This window comes from Alligator mississippiensis, chromosome 9 (genome assembly GCF_030867095.1).
Source record: "Alligator mississippiensis isolate rAllMis1 chromosome 9, rAllMis1, whole genome shotgun sequence".
Taxonomy (NCBI): Eukaryota; Metazoa; Chordata; order Crocodylia; family Alligatoridae; genus Alligator; species Alligator mississippiensis.
This window is the reverse complement of record NC_081832.1, coordinates 75,217,162-75,238,253: the sequence shown is the minus strand read 5'-3', so window position 1 is coordinate 75,238,253 and position 21,092 is coordinate 75,217,162. Positions and strand designations below refer to the sequence as shown.

General features: G+C 54.1%; 1 protein-coding gene across 3 annotated transcripts in view; it reads right to left on the bottom strand.

The window, feature by feature from the left end:
• TCOF1 (treacle ribosome biogenesis factor 1) overlaps positions 1 to 21,064 on the bottom strand; it is a 29,502-nt gene extending 8,438 nt beyond the window's left edge. For 2 of the 3 annotated variants that reach the window (XM_059712916.1, XM_059712917.1), the window contains exons 1-13: positions 20,895 to 21,064; positions 18,276 to 18,331; positions 15,085 to 15,224; positions 14,372 to 14,472; positions 13,683 to 14,022; positions 12,431 to 12,522; positions 11,666 to 11,932; positions 10,706 to 10,987; positions 9,756 to 10,037; positions 7,866 to 8,147; positions 6,950 to 7,210; positions 2,475 to 2,652; positions 1,425 to 1,576 (exon numbers count right to left, since the gene is read on the bottom strand). In XM_059712916.1, the coding sequence (XP_059568899.1) occupies positions 1,425 to 1,576; positions 2,475 to 2,652; positions 6,950 to 7,210; positions 7,866 to 8,147; positions 9,756 to 10,037; positions 10,706 to 10,987; positions 11,666 to 11,932; positions 12,431 to 12,522; positions 13,683 to 14,022; positions 14,372 to 14,472; positions 15,085 to 15,224; positions 18,276 to 18,331; positions 20,895 to 21,056 (2,595 nt within the window). In that variant the 5' untranslated portion in view covers positions 21,057 to 21,064. The remainder of the gene's footprint in view (positions 1 to 1,424; positions 1,577 to 2,474; positions 2,653 to 6,949; positions 7,211 to 7,865; positions 8,148 to 9,755; positions 10,038 to 10,705; positions 10,988 to 11,665; positions 11,933 to 12,430; positions 12,523 to 13,682; positions 14,023 to 14,371; positions 14,473 to 15,084; positions 15,225 to 18,275; positions 18,332 to 20,894) is intronic. The other variant, XM_059712918.1, reaches the window with a different exon arrangement.
• Positions 21,065 to 21,092: the final 28 nt, after the last annotated feature.

Here is a 21,092-nt window from a genome sequence, read left to right as displayed (position 1 = left end):
CCAGGAAGGACAGGGAACTCAGCCAAGCGTGGACATGGACAATCCTGATCTAAGCAGAGTCTCCATGTTCACAGGGAAGGAGCAGGGGTGGAAACCAGCCAGCTAGCTGCACAGCAGGACACCGGGCCCCTGTGAAATCCAGCCCCCTGATTTTTTCAGATGCCAAATGATTACAGCAGTCATCGTCTCATCAGAGCCCAGGCCTACTACTTGCAATGGGGCAGACATAGCCGTGGCACAAGCACCAGGCAGAGAGCCAGGACCCTGTCGGCTGAGGGAGGGAGCAAATGCATACCGAGGAGGGTTGTAGGAGGAAGGACAGAGGAGCGGCAATCCGTCTCCTGGCATTCAGACACAAGCAGGGCTGCTGTGGGCAGCCTCCCCTGTTCCCGGCCCTTTGGGCAGGCCGGGGGCTCAGACATCCCTCGCAGACAGCATCTGGCATAAAAGATACCAGCCCGGGGGCCAGGGACCCCATTTGCCTTTCCTCCGTTTGCAGCCATGATCCGAGAGCTCCAATTACAACAGCCACTTTATTTCATAGAATAATCTATATAATAAACAGGCTTTAATAAGTGGTTGTTCGCGCTGGCTGCTTGCCCGCCAGCGAGGGAGACCGTCGCTGTCTAGTTCTCTGCAGCACAGAACAACGCGGGCAGCTCCTTTCCGGCCGGCCGCGTCCAACCAGCACAGAGCTGTGGGCGTCACAGGGCATGGCAACACCCGCATTTACACCGGCTTAAATTTGCTGTACGGTAAGCGGGAGTAGGTCGGTGTGTACATGTGCAGGTGTTAAAATGCATTAACACTGTGCATGGACTGACTAGGGACTAACTTTCGTCCCAACTCAGTCCGCACACACAGTGTTACTGTGAGGTAAGGCATCTACATGTGCATTACTGCGTAGTAACTAATTGGGTATAAATTTGATACCTGCATGGTGCAGGTATCAAATATACGCTCAAGTCAGCATAAAGTCGCCATATTTACTGCACAGTACGGGCACACATGTGTAAACATGTGCATGTACTGTGCGGTAATTTTGGCTACTGCACAGTAAATGCGCACATGTAGACGTGCCCACAGACACCTTGCTGCAGCAGGACTAGGCCTGAGAGCAGGCACTTCCTCTTGTTGAGGCCATGCAGCCATCTGGTTGGCACAATTTCTAGCGGCTTGTCACCCGACCTGACCCGGAGCCAAGTGGGCAGAGCCACAGCTGCACCTCTTGCGGAGCACGGCTCAAGACTTGTGCTTTGAGGGTGCTCCCCATTTTGGAGCGATCAAGGAGCCCTGAAGGCCAAGTGTGCCAGACAGAGGGTGTCTCATACTATCAACACCCAGCTCCACGGCCTCAGAGCCCCAGTGCTCAGCTGAGCTGAGCTTCCTCCCTGACCTCCTCCCCAGCCTCACGGCCTGGCTACCTGCGCCAAGGTCAGCGTGTCTTCCTCCAAGTCAGACTCCTCGCTGGAATCGTCGCTGCTCTCTGCAGCCCCTTGGGCTTTCGGGAGAGGTGTTGCAGGAGGCTGGGCCTTCTTACTACTGGTTGGCAGTGCTGCAGCACCCGTCTTCATTACTAGAAAAAGATCAGACAGAAGCAGGCTGCAAGCTGTTTGTCCAGAAAAGGTGGCTAGTGAGCTGGGAGGGTGGGGGGATAGATGTCTCGATGATTTAAGGGTTCTGCTTTGAGCTACAACTGATTGACAGAGAGAGGAAAAACCCAGCAGAAAGACATTTACTCGCAGGCAGCGGCTGCCAACAACTCCTTCATGGGAACAGTTTATCTTGCTGCCCCCGTTCCCCAGTGCCTTGGCTCGCTCGTTAGCGTGGCTCTTGGACGAAGTGACTCAACAGGAGGCAGCATGGAGAGGAAGCCTGGGGGACACCATGATTAGGAACACCGCTGACAAGCCGAAATGGCCGGGCTCTGGAGCCAGAACAAGGGGAAAAAAACCCTCTTCTCCATTGTGCAAATAAACCGTGAGAGCCAGATGTGGGAGATATCATGTTATAGCTGCCCTCCTTACACCAGAGGGAGACCTCTCCTCCGCCTGCATCAGCTGGGGGTGCCCGCGTGATCCCAGACTTCCTCACCCCACCCTTGCCCCAATGCACCTCCCTTGTTGCCCGACCCTGCGCCTAGCTCATTCAATCCTGTTGGCAAAGCCTTTGGATTGAGTCTCAGACGGAAAGCTCCAGAGCATCCATTTGGCCAAAAGGCCCCTCTTGCAGGTGCTGGCTGCAGGCAACGGGGAGCAGAAAGCAGTTTGCAGCTGACTTGCGGAGCTGACAGCTCCTGCCCCTCCAAAACAGAAGAATCCCCCTCCTCCACCCCGACCGAGCAGTCTAGGGAAAACGGAGCCGAGCTGCAAACAGGTCTAGCTCCGTCTAGCCGCGGCCCAAGCTGAAGCCGAGAGGAGATGAGAATGAAGAAGACAGGCCCCAAATACCAACGCAGAAGGCTACGAACTTACTGCCTTTCAGAGGCTGTTTCAGAGCCGCGGGGGTCTCTTCCGCCTCACTGTCTGACGAACCACTGCTCTCACTCTCGGAGCCTTTGCCCGTCAAGGTGCTTCCAGTGGCTCTCACAGGAGTCCCGGCTTTCGCAGTCTGGCCGAGCTTGCTGGGGGACGCGAGCGGTGCTGGCAGCCTCTTGACCCCGCCCGCCCAAAAAACAAGACAGAAAACACAGTCAGGGATCATCACAGTCAAGAGGTTCGACGTGAGACTTGCCAGCACGGTGCATCCCATACCCTCATGGCATTATCGACTGCTCCTTCCCTCCCCAATACGGGTCTGAACTATAATCGTTTCGGAAACTAGTGAAATGCAGCTGCTTCTGGGGTGGGAGGCTGCTGCTATTTGCAGCGCAAAACTCTGGAGGAGTGCTTGGGACTGGAAGGGAAACAGGACAAATCCCTATCGGGATAAATCCGGGGATGACTGGGACCCTGGGGTTTACCCACCTAGTCTTCCCACATTGTCACAGCATTCTTGGTAGAAAGAGTCTCAGCACCTCCGAGAACAGCACCTCCCTATTGTCAGGCCGAAGTAAGGCTCAGTTTGAGGGGAGAGCCACTTCCTCTAGGCTTAGCAGTGTCACACCGGTGTGAGCAAGGTTTCTGTTTTAATGCACTGACAGATCAGGCCTCCCAGGAGCAGAGACCCGACTCCGCTCGCCGGGAACAGAAGGCAAAGCGAGAGGATTGCGAGAGCTGAAACGAAGCAGCTGCCTCCCCACGCTGGGAGAGCGCCAGGGAGCTCAGCACGAAAGGGAGGCCCAGCGCACTACTGCTAGGAAGGACTTTTTGCCCTGGGTGTCAAATGCTTCGAATTCATGTCCCAACACATCAAAATAGAAACCTGCACGACCCCGCTCGGGCTGAGCCTCTGAGTGGCGGCTGTCAGCATCCAGCTTGCCAAGGCCCAAGGCAGCGCGCGCCCCACGTCTCCGAGCTCTGTGCAGCTGCCATCTTGACGGAAGAAGGTGCCAATTATTTCAGCACTCATAATAAAATTGCCAGGTAAAACCTTTTCGCTCACCCCTCCCGGCTGCTTTGACAGAGAGAGCGTGGGCAAAGGGCTCCCGTGGCCCTTTGGCTGCTTGCAAAGAGCAGGGCACACGAGCAAGAAGTCACCCTGTTTTGCAAGGAGTCCCGGGAACATGTTCTCCAGCCCTGCGCCCACTCAGCCGCAGAGCACAGCCTCCAGCAAAGCGCTCAGCACCCCGCCTGCAATGCCAAAGAGCGAAGAGATCGGGCTGAGCGGGCGCAGAGTCAACCCAACCCGACCTACTTCCAGGGCAGCGTCCACCGGGCAGACTCTGCCAAGCTGGGGGAGCCTGTCCACCGAAGCCCCTGCGTCCACCCGGGAGTCCTTCTCTGCCTCCAGGAGCTATCCTCACTACACAGCCTGCAACACTGCTACCCAAAAAGTTCCTCCCTTGCCCGATCCCACTCCACCTATGCATTCAAACAAAGCTCCAGAAGCAGGCTGGCATCATTTGGACAACGCACAGATGGGGTGGGCTCTTCTCCAGCGGCCAAGAGTTTGAGGACAGCTCTCAAAGCCAGCTGTCTGGCACAGCCCCGCGGAGCGCTACCAGTGGGGCAGTGTTTGCCGTGTCCTAGCCAAGCGCTGAGCAGACGACAGCATCTGCATGTTTATCCCCTCATTGTGCAGCTCTCCAAACAAACCAGGCATGCTCGGGCTCGGCACAGAGACCTCTACAAGAGGAGAGAGGAAGAAGTGGGTTCGCTGCAGTGTTTTGATTCAAGTGAGTCACTATCTCCAAGAGAGAAGCCAGCTTCGACACGGTGAATCAAGGGGGATTATTCGAAGCGGGTGCCGAGAGGGAGATGAATTGCCTACTTGGGGGTGCGCTAGGCTCTCCGCTCCCGCAAGGCAGCTACCAGCTGTGGGGGATTTTTAAAGAGATTCAGACTAACTCGCTCAGCTCTCCAGCTTCCTAGCAACGAGGCAGGCTCCCGCTCTCTTTCCGAGAGCAGGGTCTCGTGGTTAAAATGTGAGGAAAGAGCACGGAGGCACATTACGTAAGGATGCACAAAGCTGCAGCAGGAGGATCTGGAAACAAAGGCAGAGTGCTAGGCGAGAACAGGGCAGCCGAGCAGGGAAGACGCTCTGGAGGGATAAGACCCTCCCCAGCTTCGCTGCCCCAAAAGGGATTCAAACCAGCAAGCGTGCTCTCCAAACCGGAGCGATGCACCCATGCCAGTTCTGCTGCAGCCGGTGCATCGAGACACGCGGGTACGTCGCAAAACCGTCCCTGAAGAGAGGGATGCAGAGTGCCCTGGAGAAGACGGCAGCCCCTCTGCATGGCTCCGATGCCCATTCATGGCCCGTCCTAGGGGCACCGCAGCCCAGTCAAAAGCTGACAGCCCTAGCTTCACTCAGGCCTGGGAGTGTCGCATGCTTGTAGATTCAGGTGTTCAGGGGAGATTTTTAACCACAGCAAAAAGAAAGAAAGAAAAAGCCACGATCAGGCACAAGCATCTCATGGTGGACGCCTATGAACGGGAGACACGCAGCCGTCCGCGGGGGCTGCTGAGGCTTTTGGCCTTCCTGAACGGGTGGGATTGGGCATCTCGCTAGAGAAGCCAGTGAAACTCTGCGACAGCTTCTTCAAGGTCAGTCTCATTCATTTTTCCAACCCCGAGGAGATACGCAAACACCCTGTCAATCCTTTGACTAAATATTCCTGAGTCTTCAGGGGTAAACATACCAATTAAGTAGTTCAATTTAGGCATGATGTTCATTTTAATTGTGCTAATCCACCCCCACAGTGAAAGATGAAGCAGCTTCCAGCTCCTTGTATCTGTTTGAATCTTGCTTAGAAGCAACAGGAAACGGCAGGATACAGTAAGTCAGTCGTTGGGCACATGCCCAAATACCTCATCTTCCCCATCTGGTAAGACAAGTTCCAGCGGGAGGGTGGGAGTGTGGACACAGATGAGGATGCCATGACTTCAAACGTCCCTGCATCCAGGGCCCTGCCTTAATGACAGTCAGCCTGTTTGAGTTTTGACAGACCTCCAATTTGATCACAAACTCTTCTTCGGCACCAGCAGCGGGTATGTGGGATTGAAAATTTGCAAGAACGGTGGCGCATGGAGATGCTGAATCCTTTAATTGCCTTCAGCAAGCAAGCCGGCGGCTCCAGTCACAGCATCATCTTCTTCAACTAATGCTAGCGTTGGGAAAATGCATTTTTTGCGTAACAACACTCTCTTTGCTGGGTTTGCACCAGTTCGGCGTGTAGCATAAAACTCCATCCACACACCACCCTTACTGAGGATCAAGACCTGTATCATAGTGCACCGGTGCTGCGGAAGGTAGACCGAGATAGTACCAGTCACGCAGATGCCCCCAAAGTCGGATTAGGGCTATGAAAAGCCACATGCAATTCTTATTAAATATTTCACTGGTCTACAAAGAGGACTGGATTGACTGGGACTGAGCTCTCAGAGAGACAGGGTCCCAACCTTGTACGTCCCCCTGGGCGGCATCAACGTTCGGTTAGAAGCAACCTGCTTTGCTCTAGGGTTCTCCTCGCCCCGAGTTCAGGCTGATTTCAGTCCTCACGCTTTTAAACAACAGGAGACTTTGCACAAGCTCAAGATTAAAGCGATGCCTCGGTTTCCGGTCAGGAAGGAATCTCATCCTGGCAAAGACTGCTGAGTATATTTTGCCTCTCTCGGTAGCAAGGGGTGGTATCCACTTCCTGGGACCACCTGATCCTATTTTACCAGCATCTTTGGACGGGTGTTGTTCTTTCCACCCCAGCATCTAAGCGCCCTGCTGCTACACCGGCCAGGGGGCTTGGTTTTTCCCGTGACATACTGTTGAGTTTGCTCACCGGGTGTTACGTGGTGGCGATGTGGGCAGGGGCTTCTTTTGGATAAGATTTGCTTCGATGGCTGGCGGCAGTCACAGGGGACTGGATACAACGACTGGGAGGTCTCCTCCAGCCTCGCGTTCCTATGTACTCAACCATCTGAGCGACACACCCTGGAAGTGCTTGGGACCCTCCAAGAATTGGCTTCTACTTTACAATGAAGTTTTGCAATGACTTTGGAGTTGGCTCTCTCTGGCAGCAGCCGGTTCTGTGAAAAACAGAGTCCTAAAGAGGCGCCAAAAATGTTGTAACCACAAACTAGTCACTTGGAGGCTGCTTAGCTCATGCAGCACTTCGAAAGGAGAGGAAAGAAAGAGTCAAGTCAGAAAGATTCACGGCAGCTCTTCTAACCAAGAAGGTGGAGGAGGGATCTCTCACTCAAGGGCTGAAATTTCAAGCACCATATGGTCTTAGCATCCTAAGAATATCAGTCTACTCAACAAAAACCCCCCACAAACCCCCTGCCATCCAAACCAGGAGCTACACACCAAGTCCTAGCAAAAGTAACAATCTCCCAGCAAGCAACCAACCCACCTTCTGGCTTATCGGCACAGGGGGAGCCTCATCCTCGCTGTCTGAATCATCGCTGCTCTCTGAACTATCTTGGGGCTTCGTGCTCACAGCAGCCTTTGTAGGGGTGTTGTTCTTCCCAGGCACTGGTTTGGCCTGGTTTAGTACAGCTGGTTTAGGTGTTTGCTTTGCCAGGGCTGGAGTGGCCTTGCTGGACAGCAGAGCCGCTGGCGCACTTTTCGCCGGCGTCAGGCTGGCCTGCAGAGATTTTGCAGGCGATTTGGTCTAGAGCCAAGAGAAAGCAAGCGGTGTCAACAACAGCCATCCCAGGACGACCACTCATCCGCCCAGGTTAAGGCAGAAGGAATTAAAATGCAAATGCAAGATTTAGAGTCCCAAGGTTGGATAAGTGGCAAATGCCAAGAGGACAAGTGACCGGCCTGAAGAGCACCCGGTTTGCCAGGGCGAGGGAGTAGCGGGAATTCCTCACTGGCTTTCTGGTATTACTGGTCACAGCCACACAAACGATGCAGATGCCAAGAGAGTTTCCAACTCCAAGGCATGGAAAGCAGGGAGCTAAAAAGGACCAGACCTCTCATGCTAAACAAAGCAACAGAAGCCTGGTCTGATATTGCAGGTTTGATTCTCAGCCTCTGTTCACAGGGCATATGTAACCCGTGGCATGCGGAGAGCTGCAATTCCCACTTTTGGGAAGGAGAAATTTCTGCATTTTACGTTAATGTGAAAGCAATAATGGATTCCCATCTTTTAAACAAAAATACAGGATCCATGGGCTCCAAATCGCCACCGTGGGCTTGAAGTTTGGGGAGGATATAAAGTTGGAACTATGACCGGGCATTGCACCGTGATTCAGTTACAAAGTTCCTGGTGCACAGGGACAGGGGAAGGGTGGGGAAGAGAGTGTCTCAAACCGACACACCTGTGCGGTGGATGCGGGTGCCTCGTCCTCGCTGTCGGACGAGTCGCTGCTCTCTGAAGCATCGTCTGACTTTGCGCTCCCAGCAGCTTGTGCGGGACTCGTGAGCTGCACGGGTGCAGGACCCGTGAGCTGCACGGGTGCCGATTTGGCTGCGACGGCCGCAGACTTCCGCAGGGACAGGGCAGACCCTTTCCTTGGGCTCTTCGTGGTTGACGCTGGAGTGACGGGCGTGCTTTTCATCAGGGTTGCATTGGTCTGTGCTGCTTTCACAGATGGTTTCACCTAGAGCCAAGAGACTGGTATGAACAAAAAAGCAGTCCCAAATGGCACAATTCACCTGCTCAGGTTAGACACAAGGGATTAAGATGCAGATATGAGGAGATTCTCTAGAGTCCCAATGACCAAGAAGGGGTGAAAGCCAGTGACCAGTCTGAAGAGCAAGTCACCGTCTGGCAGGGCAAGGAGAAGCTGGAACTCCTCGTGGGCTTTCCGGTGCCGCTGGTCACAGCCACGCAAACGATGCAGGGAGGAGGCAGCTCGTGCCAAGGGAAGTTTCAGCTCCCCAAGACGTGGGAACCCAATGGCTAAAAAGCACCAAACCTCTCCCACCGAGCAAAGCAGCAGAAACCAGGTCTGACGTCGCGGGTTTGAATCTCAGTGCAACAGGCCACCTGCTCACCGGGCATGTAGGACCCCGGGCCTGCTTAGAGGTGGCATTGCCATTTCTGGGTGGGAGGGGGGAGGAATTCCTGCATTTTCTATTAAGAGACTGAACCTGCTGCAGCTGCTTGAGGTTTGGAGCAGAAACAACCTAGAAACAACCATTAGCTACCTCATTACAAGCACGCCCTTATATTGCACTGTCATCCAGCTACATCTTTCATTCATAAAGACTTCAAGCCTTATAGTTTCACAGTAGCTCGGGTCAGGAGGGTCCTGAACAGATCATCTAGCCTGACCCCCTGCCACGGGCAGGAATGAATGCTGGGTTCACAAGACCCCAGACAGGTGACCGTCCAACCTCCTCTTGAATTTGCCCAAGGTAGGGGTGAGGACCACCTCCCTGGGAAGTTGGTTCCAGATTTTGGCCACCCTAACTGTAAAATATTGCCTTCTGATCTCTAACCTAAACCTATTCTCCTTCAGCTTATGACCATTGTTCCTCGTCACCCCAGGTGGTGCTGGGGAGAAAAGGGCTCTGCCTATTTGCTATTGATCCCCCTGATGAGCTTGTAGGCAGCCACCAGGTCCCCCCTCAGCCTCCTCTTGAGGAGGCTGAACAGGTTCAGGTCCCTCAGTCTCTCCTTGTAGGGCCTGTCCTGCTGCCCTCGCACCACGCGGGTGGCCTCCTCTGACCCCTCTCCAGGCTGGCCACATCCCTCCTGAAGTGCGGCGCCCAGTACTGGACGCAGTACTCCAACTGCGGCCTGACCAAAGTTGCATAGAGGGGGAGTATCACCTCTCTGGACCGGCTTGAGATGCACCTTTGGATGCATGACAAGGTATGGCTGGCCTTGCTGGCTGCGGTCTGGCATTGGCGGCTCATGTTCATCTTGGAGTCAATAATGACTCCAAGATCCCTTTCCACCTCTGTGCTTTCAAGAAGGGAACTCCCCAGCCTGTATGTATGCTGCGGACCCCTTCTCCCAAGGTGCAGCACCCTGCATTTGTCTACATTGAATCCCATCCTATTCTCATCTGCCCACTTCTGTAGTCTGTCTAAATCTAGTTGCAGCCTCTCTCTCCCTTCAAGTGTGTCCTCCTCGCCCCACATCTTAAGTGTCATCAGCAAACTTGGACAGCGTGCTTTCCACCCCCTCGTCCAAGTCGCTGATGAAGATGTTAGGGACAAGTGAATGAGGGGGAAGAGAGCGTCTCAAACCGACACACCTGTGCGGCGGATGCAGGTTCCTCGTCCTCGCTGTCGGACAGGTCGCTGCTCTCTGAAGCATCATCTGACTTTGCGCTCCCTGCAGCTTGTGCAGGACTCGTGAGCTGCACGGGTGCAGGACTCGTGAGCTGCACGGGTGCCGATTTGGCTGCGACGGCCGCAGACTTCCGCAGGGACAGGGCAGACCCTTTCCTTGGGCTCTTCGTTGTTGACGCTGGAGTGACGGGCGTGCTTTTCGTCAGGGTTGCATTGGTCTGTGCTGCTTTCACAGATGGTTTCACCTAGAGCCAAGAGACTGGTATGAACAAAAAAGCAGTCCCAAATGGCACAATTCACCTGCTCAGGTTAGACACAAGGGATTAAGATGCAGATATGAGGAGATTCTCTAGAGTCCCATTGACCAAGAAGGGGTGAAAGCCAGTGACCAGTCTGAAGAGCAAGACACCGTCTGGCAGGGCAAGGAGAAGCTGGAACTCCTCGTGGGCTTTCCGGTGCCACTGGTCACAGCCACGCAAACGATGCAGGGAGGAGGCAGCTCGTGCCAAGGGAAGTTTCAGCTCCCCAAGACGTGGGAACCCAATGGCTAAAAAGCACCAAACCTCTCCCACCGAGCAAAGCAGCAGAAACCAGGTCTGACGTCGCGGGTTTGACTCTCAGTGCAACAGGCCACCTGCTCACCGGGCATGTAGGACCCCGGGCCTGCTTAGAGGTGGCATTGCCATTTCTGGGTGGGAGGGGGGAGAAATTCCTGCATTTTCTGTTAAGAGACTGAATCTGCAGCAGCTGCTTGAGGTTTGGAGCAGAAACAACCTAGAAACAACCATTAGCTACCTCATTACAAGCACGCCCTTATATTGCACTGTCATCCAGCTACATCTTTCATTCATAAAGACTTCAAGCCTTAGGGACAAGTGAATGAGGGGGAAGAGAGCATCTCAAACTGACACACCTGCGCGGCGGATGCGGGTTCCTCGCCCTCGCTGTCGGACGAGTCGCTGCTCTCTGAAGCATCGTCTGACTTTGCGCTCCCAGCAGCTTGTGCGGGACTCATGAGCTGCACGGGTGCAGGACTCGTGAGCTGCACGGGTGCCGATTTGGCTGTGACAGCCGCAGACTTCCGCAGGGACAGGGCGGACCCTTTCCTTGGGCTCTTCGTGGTTGACGCTGGAGTGACGGGCGTGCTTTTCGTCAGGGTTGCATTGGTCTGTGCTGCTTTCACAGCTGGTTTCGCCTAGAGCCAAGACACTGGTATGAACAAAAAAGCAGTCCCAAATGGCACGATTCACCTGCTCAGGTTAGACACAAAGGATTAAGATGCAGATATGAGGAGATTCTCTAGAGTCCCAATGACCAAGAAGGGGTGAAAGCCAGTGACCAGTCTGAAGAGCAAGACACCGTCTGGCAGGGCAAGGAGAAGCTGGAACTCCTCGTGGGCTTTCCGGTGCCGCTGGTCACAGCCACGCAAACGATGCAGGGAGGAGGCAGCTCGTGCCAAGGGAAGTTTCAGCTCTCCAAGACGTGGGAACCCAATGGCTAAAAAGCACCAAACCTCTCCCACCGAGCAAAGCAGCAGAAACCAGGTCTGACGTCGCGGGTCTGAATCTCAGTGCAACAGGCCACCTGCTCACCGGGCATGTAGGACCCCGGGCCTGCTTAGAGGTGGCATTGCAAGAATTCCTCCCCCCTCCCACCCAGAAATGGCATTTTCTCCTTACTTGAAAGCATGATAGGATTTAACCTGCAGCATTGGCTTGAGGTTTGGAGCAGAAACCACCTAGAACCATTAGCTACCTCGTTAGAAGCACGACCTTACATCGCACTGTCATCCAGCTATGCTTTCATTCATAAAGACTCCAAGCTGTAGGGACAAGCGAATGAGGTGGGGAGAAAGCATCTCAAACGGACACACCTGCACTATGGATGTGGGTTCCTCGTGCTCGCTATCAGAAGAGTTGCTGCTCTCTGAAGTGTCTTCCGGCTTTGCGCTCCCAGCAGCTTGTGCAGGACTCGTGAGCTTCACAGATGCCGATTTGGCCTGGCTTGTTGCAACAGCTGCGGGCTTCCGCTGAGACAGGGCGGACCCTTTCCCTGGGCTCTTTGTGGTTGACGCTGGAGTGACGGGCGTGCTTTTCGTCAGAGTTGCATTGGTCTGTGCTGCTTTCACAGCTGGTTTCACCTAGAGCCAAGAGAGAGAGAGTGATCTAAGCACAACACACAACATCTGGAGCAGGAGGAAAATGAAAGGAGTGTTTGGGAGGTGAAGTCAGCGGTGACAGGCACCACGATCCGTGCGTGGAGCGAACTATGAGCAAGGACCCCGTAACACTTTAAGCCGTCTGGACAACAACCCTGGGCAAAGCCGGGATCTGCAAGAGGTCAGTATACACTCGAGTGGATAATGATGCTGATTAAATGAGTGCATCCGGCAGGTCAGCGCTGCCCTGGGCTTGCTCCTTCCTCTGCCCTGCCCCGCTAGGGAGGAAGAACGACGCAGACTTTCCATCCGAAGCAGGCGGTGATGCCTTGCTGGGTTGGACGTCTCTGTTTCCTCAGGGGCCACAGCAGCCTGGAGAAGGCCCTTTACAATTTGAGGCATGACTGGGAGGTCTGAGTGTTCATGGGCATGGCAGCCAGGAATGGTCAAACGCTCTCCGACCCTTCTTCAGGGAGTTACCAGGGCGGCCGGGGGCTTGTGTTCCTCTTCAGAGGATGTCTCGTCGCTGGAGTCCTCGCTGCTTTTTGCCTCCGCTGCGGTCGGCTTCAGCTCTGGAAGACAAGCAAGGAGACGCTGTAGCCTACCCATACTCTCTCTTTGGGGACAGGCAGAAAGCTCTAAAAAGCTGCATTGCTGTTGCTGCAGGAGCCAGAGAGAGGTAAAGCTAAAGCAGCCATCCCCACACCCTCCCCCTGGTAGTCTTCCACTTCCAACCAGAAGCCCCACTTGCATCTTCCCAAGGGAACTCCACTTAGGGTCACGACATGGGGCAGGGCCTAATGACGAGCAAGGGCCTCCCAAGAAGGTCAGAAACAATTCTTCCAGTCCCATGCCTCCTTTATTCACAGCTCACATTCATGTTTCCCACCCCCCCAAAAAAAATTAGCAATCAAAATTTAGGCTGCGTGTCTTAAAGGAGGCACCTGATTCTGAACAGCATGGTTAAAAGCAAAACTCTTTTTCTTCCTCATCCTGCCTTCCCAAAACAAGGTGCGTGTCTTATTCATAGACAGTCTTATTCGGGGGCATGTTGTATGCAGATAAATATGGTATTTCAGAGTAAAACCTGCACCTACACACACACCTGGGAGTCTCTTCCTCTGCTACAGAGCAGTCGCACCCAGTCCTAGATCCTACAGCAAGCTGGGTAGATGCACGTAACTCATCTCAAACCCGAGCCGCGAGCATGAACTGCATTTTTCAGGCTGTATGCTAAATGAAGCTATGTCTTCACAAGGATTTCTCCCTCCCTCCCTCCCTCGCACTCTCTCATCTCAGAAGCGATGAAAAGGACCTCTCTAAAAATTTCCAACAGATTCATTTCTGGATTGAGACCAAACCTGGAAAGCTGAAGACATTTTCAAAAAACCGCAGGGCAGGAATTTTCCTAGGGCAAGGACAGCAGCCGGAGATGCCAGCGCAGGATGGCTTTGCTGAGCAAACCACTTGACGCACCCATACGGGAGACTACCCCCCTTGCTAGAGCGCACCTAGGTCCCCGTCCCCTCCGAAGAAGGGGTATGCCCCATATAAAGCCTGCAAAATCTGGTAGTGAGCAATGATGTTGGCCTTGCTCCCTTTTTCCCAGGGTTTCCTCAACCTCCACAGGGAGCAATTTTATGATAGTTCTCCAGGAAAGTTGCAATTACACTTCTCAGGCTGGGCGTGACAGCTGCAATGCAACCTACTCTAGGGCCCCAGCGCTCCTTACCGATTTTGGGGGCTGGGAGCTGTGCTCCTGGCTTCTCGTCCTCACTCTCCGATGAGTCGCTGGTCTCGGAGCTCTCTGTTGCTTTTGCTGTTGCCGCTGCTTTGCTCTGGGCACCTCTGGCCTGAGTTGCTGCAACGGGCCCTGGCTTACCAGGAGCAGCTTTCTTCTGCCCAGCTTTGGCTGGAGTCAAGGCAACAGCTGGCGCATCAGGTTTTAGCTTGTTGGCTTTGCTCCGACTGGTGGCTGCAGCCCCCGGTCTACCCGCAGGGGTGCTGGCTTTGTTGGGGGTGGCGTGTTGCACAGAGTTCGTAGCCTTGCCACCTGCAAGAGCAGGTTTCACCTGCAGGAAACACCAAGGGAACTCAGTTCTGAAGAGGTCTCCTCCCAAAGAAATCACAAAACCTCCAATATCTGCATGAAGCGGCTGCCCCAGAGGCCACCCCCATAATGTAGACATAGCCCAAGTCTACCCGAGCCTAGGTTTGTTGGCAAAGCTAACAGCTACATTTTCCCAGTATAGGGAAATTCATAACAGCTGCACCTACGCTGGGGTTATGCCCCAGGAGTGTTACTGAAGAGACAGACAACCATACCCATCCCACCTGGCTGCGCTGACAGATTCCCAGGAAGACCTGGCCTCGGAGCACAAGCAGCCCTAGGAAAGAGGGTAGGGACCAGTGCAACCTCACCTCGACTCCCCTTCCAGCCACAGCACTGTCGTCTGAAGAGGAGGATTCATCCTCGCTGCTCTCTGTCTTCACTGCGGAGTTGGGGATAACCGGTGTGGCAGCTACAACACAGGAGGGGAAGCTGCAGTAAGCAAGGACCCAAAGACCAGGCTGCCCCCAGTGTGCGAGACCCAAAGTCAGAGCTAGCTAGGGGTTTATCTAGGTCAGCATAGCTATCCCCATTGTAGAGATGGGAAAACTGAGGCCACGAGGGTAAATGACTTGCCCACACTCATCCAGCACCAGGGCTACAGAAGACGTGAACTGGGTTGAGGGCTAGCTATGTGCAAGGAGCTGTGCTCCAACAGCCGCACGCCCTGCAAAGGCGCATGCGAGCAGGGGCTCATTTGTGCAGGGAATTCTTCCAAAACAGCCATTACCACTCACTCCTCGCGTGGACGCAATTATCCTGGAATACGAGAGGCTTCTTCTGAACGAGCTGAATGCACTCCCAAAGCGCGAGACCCATTATGGAGTGATGCATTCATATACAAGAGCATCCACACAAAGAGCTAATGAGGAGCTGCTCCACCACCGAGTCTGCGCTGCCCCTTCACCCCAGTTACGTTTCCTACAGCCCTGCGTTACAGGGGTGGTTACTGCTACCTGGCTGAATCTCCTTTGCTTCCCAGCGCCCTCTCAACAGCCTGCTCTTAGCAGGGAAGGGCTCTTACCCGTCGCAGCTTTCGCCGCCGTCCCTTCCTCCTCCTCCGAGCTTTCAGAGCTGCTCACGGGGTCCGGAACGCGGATCTTCTTCTCCAGAACGGCTCCTGCCCCATCAGCTGCCTTTCGCTTCTTGGTGTTTGGGGGAGCCCTGAAGGACAGCATTTGCAAGAAGCAGAGAGAGGCATCAATACAGGAGGCAGCCTTGGCACTGGGAGCAACACATCCGGCCTTGCATCTCTACGGCTGGCGGGCTCAGTTATGGAGAGCAACAGCAAGCACTTTTCTTCTGCTTGCGAGAAGCATTAAAGTGACCCAAAGAGCATCTGCCAGGACTTTGCTGCCGCCACACCTCGGAGCAGTACTGAGTAGATCTGAATAGGACCAGGGGACGGCAGGACTCGCTAATAGGAAGCAAGGGATTTCACCCTAAGTAACTGGGAGAGACACTTTCTGCTTTAGCAATCGAGCAAATGTGTCTGTGCAGCCTCACGTCAGACCGGCGGCAAAGGCTGGGCTGGTTCTCCGTCAGACAGGTCCCAACACTGGTTCAAAATCTACAGCAGCCAAAGGATCGCATGGGAAAGACGGGCAGGGCAACAGCTAAGAGGCTGACTGGTCCACAGGGCCACGAGCAGGAAACTGCTTTATCAGCCGTTAGGAATGGACTGGCAAAAATATCAGATTTTATATAGAAGGGAAAGGGACCGAGGAGGGACCCTGCGAAGAGAGGTAATAAGGGGCTGGATCAGATTGGCGAAGGCAGTTCCCACCTGAAGGGATGCTACAGCAACCAGCTCTCTGGACCTGCAAACCTTGTAGTGACGGGCTAAGTCATTCGAGCGCTTCTGGTTGAGCGCCAAAGCCATTCCCTAGCCCAGTAATGCTAAGAAAACAGTAGAAGGCAGGATGCTCCAAAGGCTACTGAAAGCCTTATGCCATCCCATTTGCAAGGCACCCGGTAATGCTTTGGGCTCAGGTCTCGTTTGTACAGCATTGCAAGGATGCAACGTAGCAGAGCTATAAGAGTTCAGTCTCATTGGAAGCAGTGACCCCAGGGTGACAAAGCCCTTGATTTCCCCATCACCAGGTCTAACTGGCCCAGCCTACCCCACATCCACCGCACTGGGGTCGCTACCCATTGCAATGACAAGGCTAAAGTGGCATTGCCCAACTCAGCCTGGGGAGAGCCTTGCTTTGTGCCACTCAGACAGCCCACTCCCTGGCTGCTCAAGGACATCACTCAAAGGCTCCAAGGAGATTCCCTCCCATATCTGGAGGAGGGCGCGAAGGCAAAGAGGTGGCCTCTTCAGAGACCGCTGTGAGCAGCACAACTCATCACAGCAGAGCACAGCAGCTCTGCAAGGCAGAGTCCCCTCCTACAAAGTTTAGGTGCAGGTCTAGACATAACAGCAAAGGGAGACACCAAACAATGCGGGACACAGAGCTGGCTGGGGCTACAAAAAGTGACGGCTCACATCACAGGATATTTGCATCTCAGCAGCACCTTGAGGTTTTTTTTGAATCTCTATTTAAAAAACAAACGTAGGTGATGCAGCAGAGTGTGTAGCACCCAGCATTGTTTGCACGTTTTGCATGAACAGGTGCATTCAGCATCACGACGCGTGGGTGCAAGTAGCACAGGCAGCAAGAGCCAGCACGGGCAGCAAGATCTCTAGCCAGGCTGCATCAGCTACGTTTCCTCACACTCAGCTCTTTCTTGCTTAGGTGCCCGCACGATCCCTAGAAAGGAAGCTGTGGAGTTACGTGCACAAGCGTGAGCAAGGCGACACGTCCACGTGCCATGCTTTGGCTGCAATGAAACCTATGAATTATTTTCCAAGGCGATTAGTGGCTGAATGCTTCACTCCCTGCTGATTCAGCACGGGCTGCATCTTGCAGGAATAACTGGAATATGCCAGGCCCTTTGATAGCTGCTTAAGCCAGTTTTCATTGTACGCACGTCTGCAGCATCACACTGCCACGTGTTAAACGAAAGCAGACAGCGCACTGAATGGGTGCGAGATCCTGAGCGCACATTTATTTTATGCTCCATAAACACAAAAGCCCCGCTGCTGCAGACGTCCAGGCAAATACACTGGTCCCTTCAAGGATCTCAGCAGCAGTACCTGGTGAGGAAGTTTACTCACACAGGCAAGCTCCTGAAGGAGCTGCCTTGGAAAAAAAAAAAATCAAAAGCAAACTTCCAAGTCATTGGGTCACACCAGATTCAGTTTGGGGCAAAGGAAAACCAGTTGCAAAAATGTTGCAAACGTTGCAAACCAGTTGCAAAAATGCCAGGTATCCAGATTGTAGCCATACTGGTCTAGAGGAAAAAGCAATCAGGGTTCGTGGTAGGGGTGATAGCTCTTATTAGACCGAAAAGATTTTTGCAAAAAAAAATTCTTTATTTTCAAGCTTTCGGGTACAAACACCCTTCATCGAGCATCAGAGAAAGGATTGTAAGAGTTCTGGGTAGACGTGAAAGTTCATATTTCATAGGATTTCACAGAGGAGTCAACAGATGGAAAACTCCTCCGGGCAGCAGTTCTTCGCTGGTAAGGAGTCTCTGAACTTTCATTTCTACCCAGGAGAACTTGGGCAATCTTTTTTCTGCTGCCTGATGAAGGGGGTTTGTGCCCAAAAGCTCGCAATAACTTTTTTTTTGCAAAAAACTTGTTGATCTAATAAAAGATTTCGCCTCTACCAGGAGTCCCGATGGCTTTTTCAGCTATGCCAAGAGTTCTTGTCCCCAAGGAGAACCACGGTGCCCTGCTCCTGCAAAAGACAGTCTGTGCATGCTGGATCAGGGCCTAAGTCCTGGGAAAGCTCAAGGCTTCACAAAGAAGCTGCTGGGAGCTGCATGAAGTGGAGAGGGAGAAAAGATTTTTGCTGGTGGATGATTTCCTGCCCCCTAAACTCTGCCATGTGGAGTGCAACCAGACCGAACAGTATTTAACTCTTATGCCCTAGGAGAGCTGTCTTTTAAGCAGCTGTAGATGCGGAAGGCAGGGCATGGTAGTGGAGAAGACCCCATCGTTCAAACCACATTTCCATCTTGCAGCAGCGAGAGTATTTCCGGTAAGTCAGCCCACCCCAGCGAGCAGAAACCGCAAAGGCAGCCGAATTTGGTTCCTGCTATGGTGGGAGAGAAAAATGAGTTGGAGCCTTTTTGATAAGGGTTTCTACTGGACGGACTTACTTCTTCCAGTGGGTGAAGATCTCCTCGAGAGAGGTCGGCAGCGAAGGAAACTCTTTCTGCGGGAGAAACAGAAAGGAAACATTAATTCCAGTTCTTATCAAGGTGCAAGGGAAAGCAGGAAGCAGATGGAAAGACACTGCAAAAAACATGACTTAAGGGGTCTCAGCAGATGACTAAGAAACCATCGAACAGAACTGCAGCCCCCATCGTTTCAGTTCAAGGTCCACTACCAACACGATACAAAGGAAGTCGAAGGACTCAGCTGCTCCATGCAACTCGGGAGAGCTCCACCACTGTCAGCAGAAGGATTTACGTGGAAGGTCTAGTCTCAGGTCTACACTGCAGATGTTTGCATGGAGAAAAGGCACCGTGGGTTAGGAACAGCGCCACGTGGGATCTCCACCAGCTTCGCTCAGGACTAAGGTGCCTGGCAGCACTGTTTAAAGGCAGTTCGCAGCATCTCTGAGTGGGACCGAGTTCGAATTACTGCTCTCCATCCTCGACTTTTGCAGCCCTGCACTAGCCAGCCCATTAAAGACAACGATGCCCGCTTCTGGGGAGGCCGACTGGAGGTTTCCAACACACTTCTGGCTACGTGCACAGAGGCCAGTCAGCACGTGCAGCCCTAGACAGCCTCATGAAAAGTCGGCAGGAGCGGTTTAACTCACCAGCTGAGGTCGAATGGGTATTAATTCCCCCTCCATCCCTTGCACGCATGCGCAGATACAGCAATAAGGCCAAGCTCAGGATGCCTCCTTTCCCAGCTAGCATTTTATTTTAAAGCAAAGTTCTCACTTTCCCATGGGACCGCGGACGCCAAAAGAAAAAGGGCGCCCTACTTGGAGCAACCATTCAATCAGTCTGGCGTCTGGTCCAGATCACACAGAAACCACCAGCCCAGCCCTCGCTCCCTCCCCGCCACGCACCATGGCTTATATTTGGAGGTAGTGGGGATCCAGCAGGAATAGCCTAGGCAGCCGCAGCACGTCCACCCCGTCACGGGGCAGTCACAGGAGCACAAGCAAGCAATTGTTGGGACCTGTCAAGAGGCTGGAAGCAGTGGCCATGGGGAGCAGGGGGGGCTGCAGCCTGGCCACGAGGTTCCTCCCAGGCTGGGCCAGGGGGATGAAGGTATAGGAAGCACCGCAAATGCAATGCAATCAAATCCAGTGCAATGCAGTGCACTGAAATCATAGAAAACGAGGGTTAGAAGGGACCCCAGGAGGACGCATCTAGTTCAACCCCCTGCTCCAAGCAGGGCCAGCCCCAACTACAGCATCCCAGACAAGGCTTTGTCAACCCGGGTCTTAAACACCTCCAAGCATGCAGACTCCACCACCTCTCTGGGTAACTTGGCCCAGTGCTTCACCACCCTCCTAGTGAGAAAATTCTTCCTAATATCCAGCCCAACCCAATGCAATGCACTGAAACCCAGTGCAACCTCTGGGAAGACTGTTTTAGGCTGGACATTGGAAAAATCTTCTTTACCATCCGGGTCTACAATCTGGAATAGACTCTCCCCCAGAAGTGGTGCAAGTACCTAGTCTGGACCCCTTTAAGACACACTTGGATGCTTATCTCACTGGGATCATTTGACCCCAGCAAACTTCCTGCCCCTGGGGCAGGGGGCTGGATCCCATGATCTTGCAATGTCCCTTCCAGCCCTAATGTCTACGGCAGAGGTTCTCAAACGGTGGTCCGCAGAAAGGTGACCTAAGACTAAAGCTGAAACATTACACTAGACTTCCTGGAACTTTGCTCATAAAAACAGGCACGTCCACTGCATTAAAGGTCAGACTACCGATATTAAAACATGAGTTGTGGGCTTTGATTTGTAGAACAAAAAACATTTTTATTAAGTGGTCTGCTGAGACCCTCAGCAATTTTCATGTGGTCCATGAAAAAAAGTTTGAGAACCACTGGTCTATGCAATGCCATGCACTGAAACCCAAGGCAACCCAGTGCATTGACGCCCGGGGCACCCCAATGCGCTGCCCTGATGCCCAGGGCACTGCAATACAACACACTGAAGCCCGGGGCACTGCGCTGAAGGCCAGGGCATTACAATACAATGCCCTGAAGGCCAGGGCACCCCGATGCACTGCACTGAAGCCCAGGGCACTGCAATACAACACACTGAAGGCCAGGGCACCCCGATGCACTGCACTGAAGGCCAGGGCACCCCCATGCACTGCACTGAAGGCCAGGGCACCCCCATGCACTGCACTGAAGGCCAGGGCACCCCCATGCAACACACTGAAGGCCAGGGCACCCCCATGCAACACACTGAAGGCCAGGGCACCCCCATGCACTGCACTGAAGGCCAGGGCACCCCCATGCAACACACTGAAGGCCAGGGCACCCCCATGCACTGCACTGAAGGCCAGGGCACCCCAATGCAACACACTGAAGCCCAGGGCATTGCAATGCACTGCCCTGAAGTCCGGGGCACCCCGATGCACTGCCCTGAAGGCCAGGGCACTGCCATACAACACACTGAAGGCCAGGGCACTGCACCGCGCTGGCCTGGAGGCCGGGGATCCCCTGGCAGCGCAGCGCAGCGCAGCGCAGCGCACGCGGCGGGGCCGGGCCGGGCCGGGCCGGGCCGGGCGCCCTTACCTGTCCGAGCTGGCGCTGGAGCTCGCGGGCGGCGCGGGCGAAGCCGGCCTGGCGCAGGTGGTGGTGGATGAAGGCGAGGAGCTCGCGCTGGTGCGGCCCCGCCGCGGCCATGCCGCCGCCCGCGTCCCGGTCCTGGCCCCGGCCCCGGCCTCGGCCCCGCATGCCGCCGCGCCGCGCCGCCCGCCGCCCTTTGCCCGC